At 42.2% G+C, this 8,691-nt stretch overlaps 1 protein-coding gene across 1 annotated transcript in view; it reads right to left on the minus strand.

Annotated features, from left to right (window-relative positions):
• Positions 1-5,456: 5,456 nt before the first annotated feature.
• LOC101573574 (zinc finger protein 501-like) overlaps positions 5,457-8,691 on the minus strand; it is a 22,695-nt gene continuing 19,460 nt past the window's right edge. Inside the window, 2 exon segments of the mRNA XM_023705926.1 lie at positions 5,457-5,616; positions 5,619-6,661. Coding sequence (XP_023561694.1) covers positions 5,560-5,616; positions 5,619-6,661 — 1,100 coding nt within the window. The 3' untranslated portion in view covers positions 5,457-5,559.

Here is an 8,691-nt window from a genome sequence, read left to right on the forward strand (position 1 = left end):
CTCTGGCCAGAAAATATACTTCACAGCCAAGAAAGTGTGGCAATGTGCTCATGCTTGTAGAATTTACTGGTCTTACCATGTTTCCCACTCTCCAATAGCAGCTGGATTGATGGAGTAGGATAGCTGCTAGGCAGTGCAATGACAGTGCTAGTTAGGTGGCTGTAACAGAAGGCTGTAGGTGCCTTAAATCAACATCCAGTATATGGCACTGTTTCTTTTATAGCCAGGATTTATGAGTCCAGAAATCAAGGGTGGATCCTGGATTTCTCTGGATTTTGTTTAGTGACCTGCTGCAGCTCTGTGAAAATTTTCTAGGAGTCAGTGTAGGATCTAAACATTTAGGAAAGACTCAGAAACCAATTCTTATAGGGACACAATCCTGTCTTGACACAATACCAAAAGGAAAAAAATCCATGAGGCCTAATGGATCATCAGAAGCCACACATAGCCACTGATGACTACAGCTACACCTGCCCATAAATTATGTCCTGGAGTGATCTTTCAGTTTATCCCAGAGTCACTGTTCAGACAGAGTAAAGGGCACACTGGATGCAGAGGTGGCAGGAAGAAACAGATTTCTTCCTAATTCTGACTTTGTAAGGCCAACCTTAGTTTCTCCTACACGGATCCCTACTGAGGCATCAGACTAGTTCTCAGGCATCTGGAAGTCTTGTGATATTTGAGGGTGTTATGTGCAGTCTGTGTCACCCTAGTGGCAGAATATAAGGAAGAAGAGCCACCAGAAGATTCTTTCTCTCCAGAAGAAATCTTCTTGGTTGGTTTGCACATGAGAGTTCATGCAGTTTCTGGAGATTTGAATGAAGAAAATGGAGGTTGGTGGATATAAACTGACAGATTAAAAAGGCTTCTTTCCAAGTCTCATGATAAACAGAGATAAAGAAATCCTTGGTACTGTTACCCAGTACATTTTAGTCTAAGGTAAACGGATACATCGTTGAACTCATGCTCAGGAGGAAGAAGGGGTGGGCAGTGTTCACAGGGCACCATTTGGGCTGCTTCCCTTTGGTTAGTGTCTTAGAAGTTCTGCTATCACACAGTGAAGACTGTAGTCAGAAGATTTTGAGGTTATTTTAGTATTTTTTATCTTCTTTAGAATACAATAATTTCTTTTTTTTTTTTTTTTTCGGAACCAGGGATTGAACTCAGGCCCTTATGCTTTCCAGGGAAGCGCTTATTCTACTGAGCCATCTCCTCAGCCTCTTAGAATATAATCACTTCTAAAAATATGGTAGTTATTTCTTATTTAATATTATTAGGAGGTAAGTTAGCACTAATTTAATATTAAATAGATGAGGGATTGAATTAAACAACTATGCAAATGCAAAATAGTCTGGGGGCAAAGTCAAAACATGTACTCTAGAGAAATGGAGGATAGTAGTCTAGAGTGCCCTTGGCCCAGGCTGAGGTCTTGTCTACCTCTGGCCCACACTGCAACACCTGCCTATTAAGCACGATAGAGAAAAATGACTTCGGTCATTTTGGTCACCTAGAGCTAGTATGGTTTTCCAAAGTCCAGCACTAGGTAATTGGGAAAATGTAACCACTTGTGCTGGTGTCTTAATTTTTAGCCTTTTTACCCATACCTCTGTTTGTAGAGAGATCTCTCCAAGCATACCATTATCTATTTCTCAAATAGTTCTCCAATAATTTTTAAAATGCAAATATTAAAATTCTGAAATACCTATTTCTATAACCTTTCTTTATCCCGTCAATTCATATTTTTCTTTTATTCTAGGCAAATTTTAAAATTCAATGATTAGAAAAGGAGAAACAGAAACATCTGCGCAGCCCTGTGAACTCCGGGACCGCCGCTACCCAGTTCCTAGTCTATTATGCACATTAGCTCACATGAAGCACTCAGCACAGTGTGCTGTAATGTACTGACAGCACTGAGTACAGACTACAGAGCTTGCACTAATGAATGTGAGCAAGTTTTCAAATGCAGACTTAGTCCTCTGGCAATTTTAAATGGCCAGTGATGTTTCTGTATTGTGGCTTATATTCTTGGCTAGGAGTCAATGTTGTATGTGTAGAGATAAAGTGGTTTGATATAAGTGAGTCTGTGTCGTGTACTTTTCTGGTTTATTAGTATTCAAAATGGGTTTAGGGTTATCAATTTCTGCAATCAGAGAAAATTCATTTAAAATGCCAAGTCCTGAGTACCACTCAAGACCAAAATATTATAGTTCATTAGACCAGGGCCTAAGAATACAACAAAATACAACACAACTACATACTGAGGCTGGACAGACTTTGTTTTTAGAGATGGGTTGTAAGCCAATGTGCAAGGCTGAGCATGGTGGTGCACACCTGTAATCCCAGCACTTGGGAGGCTGAGACAGGAGGATCACTGCGAGTTCTAGACCAGCCTAGGCTACAAAGTGAGCTCAAGGCCAGCCTGAACAGCATAGGGAGACTCCTTCTCTAAAAGACAATGAATAAACCAACCAACCAACCAATGTACCCCAGTCACCTTCACTGCTGGGACAAATCACCTGCCACACAATTGAATGGGGAAAGGATTATTTAGGCTCATTGTTTTGGGACTTTTAACCCACACAGAGCTAACTCCGAGAGAGAAACGGCATTTTGGAATGGCATGGCAGAACACAGCAGCTTACCTCTGAAAGCCAGGAGACAGACCTGAAAAGTGAGAGACAGGAAGGGGCCAAGAACACCACACACCCTTCCAGGCTGTGCCCCTTTGCCCCTACTCCTCCAACTGGGTCCCGACCACTAATGGCAGGCTAGGAAGTGATGAGGTCATCCTCTGAGGGTTTCATCACCTTCACTTAAATGGGGCAAAGGACATTTTAAAGGGACATACCCATACTTTAAATTTTCTATTTAGGTTGCTGTGTGCTGAGCCGAGATAGCCTGGCTGGTGGTAGCATTTTGTAGAAAATTCCATCACCCTGCCCAGAGCAAAAATGTGAAAATCAGTGTCCAGATGGGTGGCCACAGCCTGGGCCGCCAGGGGCAAGGGATGTGGAAGCCCGGCCCCGGGGATCCTGGCAGCTGTGCTGGAGGCAACCCTAACCCGTTGCTTGATTTCCAGGGGTTTCCCAACCCCCTACCACCAGTCAGGCCTGTCTCCGATAGCTCCTGGGACTGGGTCCTTTCCACCACCTTTACAAGCCATTCCCAGAACAGAAGACACCACAGCAGCAACCTCGCCCACCCTGCTGCTTGGCCAATCACATCTCACTGCTGTGACCCCACCCCCAACTCCTAGCAACAAGACCAATGTAGCTGCCCAGTCCTTCCCCTTCCAGCAGCCTCAGAGTCCTGGACCTCACCTTGCCATTCATTGTCTTCTCCCCCGCCCCCCTTGTTTTGTCTTCTCGAGGACTGAACCAAGGCCTTCTCACTGAGCTACAGCCATAGCACTTTTGTATTTTGAAATTGGGTCTGTGTTATGCAAGCAGGGATGGACCGTGCTATCCTCCTCCCCAGCCTCCTACACGGTGCTGATGTCCAGCTGTGTGCCACCCCTCCTGCCAGCTGCCTCACTCTACAAGTGATCAGGTGCTATGGACACCTATCTACTTTAAAACAAAACAGTTGAAATTTAAAAGAAATACATCCATTATACAATAGTCCCTAAGCTGAACAGTGATTTGGTTAAAGCAGTTACTAATTTTTCTTTCATTTGGAAGTTTCTCCACTTCTAGGGTGAACTGAAGTGCATTATATCTTTACTTTCAAAAGCATGGCATAACTAAGGGCCTTAGAAACCCTTGGCCAGGCACAGTGACACAGACCTGTCATAGTAGCTACTTAGAAACCCTTGGCCAGGCACAGTGACACAGACCTGTCATAGTAGCTACTCAGCAGGAACTTCACAAGGTCCAGCCCAGCATGGACAATTCAGCAAGATTCTGTCTAAAAAGCAAAGAGCACAGAAAGCAAAGGGCCGTGAACGTACCTGAGTATCCCATGACAGTAATAAAAAAGAAATTAACTTGTGATTCTCATGGTGAGCAGTCACCGTCACTATGCCCTGCACTGGGGACTGCCCTGGCACTCTGCCTGGGCCACACACATTTGCATGTCTGACAGTGCCGAAACGCAGCCAGCTCCAAGCTGAAGCTATCACCTGGACCTGCTCTCTAGATGTTTACCACTTCTCACCTGATGGCAACAGCCTCTTTCCTTGTATGCGGTCCAAAATCAGAAGTCCTCAACATTTGTATTTTTGTGTTTCTACTTATTTAGTCAATTATTTTTTGAGACAGGACCTCACCACATATGTAGCCCAGGCTGGCCTCAAAATCACGGCAATCCTCCTGCCTTAGCCTCCCAAGTGCTAGGTTTACAGATATGTGCTACCACACCAGCTCTATTTGTTTTTCACAGTCCTAGAAATTGACTCAGAAAAGATGTTTCTAATTTTTATTTTTGCAGGCAGGATTTTGGTAAATTGCCCAAAATGACCCTGAATTTGTGATCTTTCTGTCTTAACCTCCTAAGGAGCTGCAATAACTTACTGGGATGCCAGGATTGGCATCTTAACTGCCTTTATTGTCCCAGCTGCCACTCTCAAAGTCATACTGAGGTGCTGGTTATATTCTAACAGCTCACATACACACACAGAATTTGTGGAATTTCTTTTATGTGTACACCTGGGAATAAAAACATGTTTATCACTTGGACAATTAATCGCCACAAATTGCAGTACCTGGCTGGGGAATCCTGCCTATCAGAGCAGGGCAGTACTGCTCCGAACAGCATCTTCTAGATGATTAATACCAATGTATCACACATACTTCTGCTTGGCTGGTATTTCTTTCACTGCAAGGTGCACTTATTTGCGAGCTAGGTACACCTGAACTACCTTTTTTTAAATTTTTTTTTTTATTTTTTGGTGGAACTGGGGATTGAACTCAAGCCCTTGCGCTTGCAAGGCAAGCAATTATTCCACTGAGCTATCTCCCCAGCCCTGAACCTAAAACTATCAATAAATTAAGGATATTAAAGAGAAACAGACTTGGACAGTGTTAAAGGCAGCAAAGATTGACTTTACTGAGTAGTACTGCCACAGGGAATGAGACTTGAGTGTGGATTTGAGCCCAGTTATACATGAAGAAAAATACATGCGGAAATTTATATCCAACAAACACAGTGAGGGCTCAGTGGCTGGAAAACTTCTAATAGGAGACTTCAAGTTCAAGGAGTCCTACACTGAAGTAATAGGACAGCATCCAACAAATGCTTTGCCACATCCTGCATATTTGTAGGGTTTCTTAACAACATAAAAATTGGTAGTGAAGTCTGGAGCTTTGATCAAAGGCTTTCCCACATTCTTCCCACTTGTAGGATCTCTCCCTAATATGAACTCTCTGGTGTTGAGTAAGGCTTGAGCTCTGATGAAAGGCTTTCCCACATTCTGCACATCTGTAAGGTTTCTCACCAGTGTGAACTCTCTGGTGTTGAATAAGCCTAGACCTTCGATCAAAGGCTTTGCCACATTCTGCACATGTGTAGGGTTTCTTGCTAGTGTGAACTCTCTGGTGTTGAATGAGGCTTGAGCTTTGGTCAAAGGTTTTGCCACATTCTACACATTTGTAGGGTTTCTCCCCATTGTGAATTCTCTGGTGTTGAAGAAGTCTGGAGCTTCGATCAAAGGTTTTCCCACACTCTTCACATTTGTAGGGTCTCTCCCCAGTATGACCTCTCTGGTGTTGAATAAGGCTTGAGCTTCCAACAAAGGCTTTACCACATTCCTTACATTTATAGGGTCTCTCGCCAGTATGAAGTCTCTGGTGTTGAATAAGCCTAGACTTTCGATCAAAGGCTTTGCCACATTCTGCACACTTGTAGGGTTTCTCACCAGTGTGAACTCTCTGGTGTTCAGTAAGGCTTGAGTTTCCAACAAAGGATTTGCCACATTTTACACATTTGTAGGGTTTTTCACCTGTATGAACTCTCTGGTGTTGAATAAGTCTGGACCTTTGATCAAAGGCTTTGTCACATTCTTCACATCTGTAGGGTTTCTCACCAGTATGAACTCTCTTGTGTTTAATAAATATGGATCTCCGACCAAAGGCTTTTCCGCATTCTTCACATTTATAGGGTTTCTCACCAGTATAAACTCTCTGGTGTTGAATAAGGCTTGAGCTTTCAACAAAGGCTTTGCCACACTCTTTACACTTATAGGGTTTCTCTCCAGTGTGAGTTCTCTGGTGTCGAGTCAGGTGTGAGGACACTCTAAAGGCTTTGCCACATTCCTCACACTTGTACGGTTTCTCTCCTGTGTGTACTCTCTGGTGTTCAATAAAGTTTGAGCACAGACGAAAGGCTCTGCCACAGTCTTTACATGTGTAGGGCTTTTCTCCAGTATGAACCCTCTGGTGTTCAGTAAGTCTGGAGCTTCCAACAAAGGCTTTGCCACATTCTTCACATTTGTAGGGTTTCTCGCCAGTATGGAGTCTCTGGTGTCTAGTAAGTCTGCAGCTTCGGTTAAAGGCTTTGCCACATTCCTCACATTTGTAGGGTTTCTCACTGGTGTGCACTGTCATATGTTTTGTAAGAGATGAGCCTCTGCTAAAGGCCTTGCCACATTCTTTGCCATTGTGGGGTGTCTCGACAGTATCAATTTTCTCATGTTCAATGTATTTTGCATGAGACTTCACAAAAGCTGAGACCAAAGCAAAGTGATTAGTACACAAAGGAAGTGATGATCACAGTACCTCATACAATTCACTGGAGTAAGGAGAGACTCTAAGACAAAATACAGGCAAACCATTATAATGGGAATACTACAAACAAATCTAGAGAAGACACATAACAAAATAGGTTTGAGAGGCTTCACAAATTTCTAGGAAACAACAATGGACTGTTGTTGGGACAGTCAAATTGGGACAAATTATAGTCCTGCATTTTTTAAACTTTTATTGTTATTTATTTAAATTGTTATATAGTGACCATAAACATGATGATTTGAAATATGTATATATTATATTTGACAGATGACCAAACCTAATTAGCCTAACTAATAAGTACAAACATTATTTCACATAATTATCATCTTGTGCTTATTATGGCACTTATATCTGGTAGCACTTCTCAAGAGCATAATATATTAACTATAATCACCATGCTATACAATCTACCTCCTGGATTTCTTATGCCAAGTTAACTGAAATTCTGTTGCCTCCCATTAATACCAACCCACTGCATTACCTAACCACAACTTTATGTGTTTGAGATCAATTTTTGTAGCATCTCATATTAATGAGATGCCATAGCAACTGACTCTCTGTGTCTGGCTTGTTTCACTTATTAAAGTCACTGCACTGCCACACTGAATGACATGGCAAAGATTTCACACCATGTTTTTATATATTCCAGTATTGATAGGAGTTATATTGAGTCCATATTGTGAATACTGATAGCACATGTGAGCGTGGAAATACTTCTCCAACCTATTCATTGAATTTCCTTTGGCTACAGATTCCACCATAGAATTACTGGGTCATGGGTTGTTCCATTTTCCTTACTTTTTGTGGGGCTGGAAATCAAACCCAGCCTTCCTATAAGCGAGGGAAAGGCTCTGAAGCTGCACTGCACCCCCACTACTATTCCTAACAATTTTCACAGTTTTCCAAAATCATTGCACATTACTGCAAGAGAGCTGTAAGTGAACAACAGAGGACACACATTAATTAAGGACCACAGAAAGCCAGCCTAATCACAGTAACAAATAATGAGATGATGATCAAGTGAAAGATCTGTATTATCTAAAGAATTCAAAACCATCAAGTTGGAGATGCCTAATTACATCAACAAAATGTAGATAACTGAACCAGGAACATGAGAACATTAGCAAAGAGATAAAAACTAGAAATGCTGTGGCTAAAGAATTCAATGAGAAACAATGCCTGAGAAATCCAAATATGAGGCAGGGAAAGAGACTTAAATTCAACAAGCTCCATTATCTCTGACTAGGATAAACACAGTAAGATATAAACTAAAGTACATTAAAATCAAAGTGTCAGAAATCACAGAAAAACAATCTTGAGAGAGCAATAGAAAAAGTAAGATATTAACTTACAAAGCTTCTCCTGTATGAGTCCCAGTTGATTTTTCAGCAGAAGCCTTGAAATCCAGAAAGTATCAGGGAAGTGCTGAACAAATAAAAACTACCAACCCAGAATGATGCATCTAGCAAACATATTAGTCATTTTCTACTACTGAATGAAGGTCCTGAGATACCTTCAAGTCTGCTATGTAATTTGAAAGGTGAAAGCACAAAAGACCACCACAGCCATCTGCAGGCTGATGCTGTACAGTGTAAGGGTGGCTGTGACATGAAGCACGTTAACACTGAGAGATTCACAGCAAGCAGTGATGTGGAACTGAATTTACCAGTTTGTTTGTTTGTTTATTTATTTATTTTTTGTGGAACTGGGAATTGAACTCAGGCCCCTGCATTTGCCAGGCAAGTGCTTACTCCACTGAGCTGTCTCCCCAGCCCCTAATTTACCAGTTTAAAATGACCTCTAGGTTTAAAGTGCCTTGTACAATTGCCGTGGTAATGACACAATGGAGACCCCTTAAGAGAAAAGGAAATGAGGGGCTGGTGAGATGGCTCAGTGGTCTAAAGCACCTACTTAGAACAAGCTTAGCAAAGCACAGGGACCGCGGTTCAATCCCCCAGCACCACAT

The sequence above is a fragment of the Octodon degus genome, unplaced genomic scaffold, assembly GCF_000260255.1.
Source record: "Octodon degus isolate 3935 unplaced genomic scaffold, OctDeg1.0 scaffold00233, whole genome shotgun sequence".
Taxonomy (NCBI): domain Eukaryota; kingdom Metazoa; phylum Chordata; class Mammalia; order Rodentia; family Octodontidae; genus Octodon; species Octodon degus.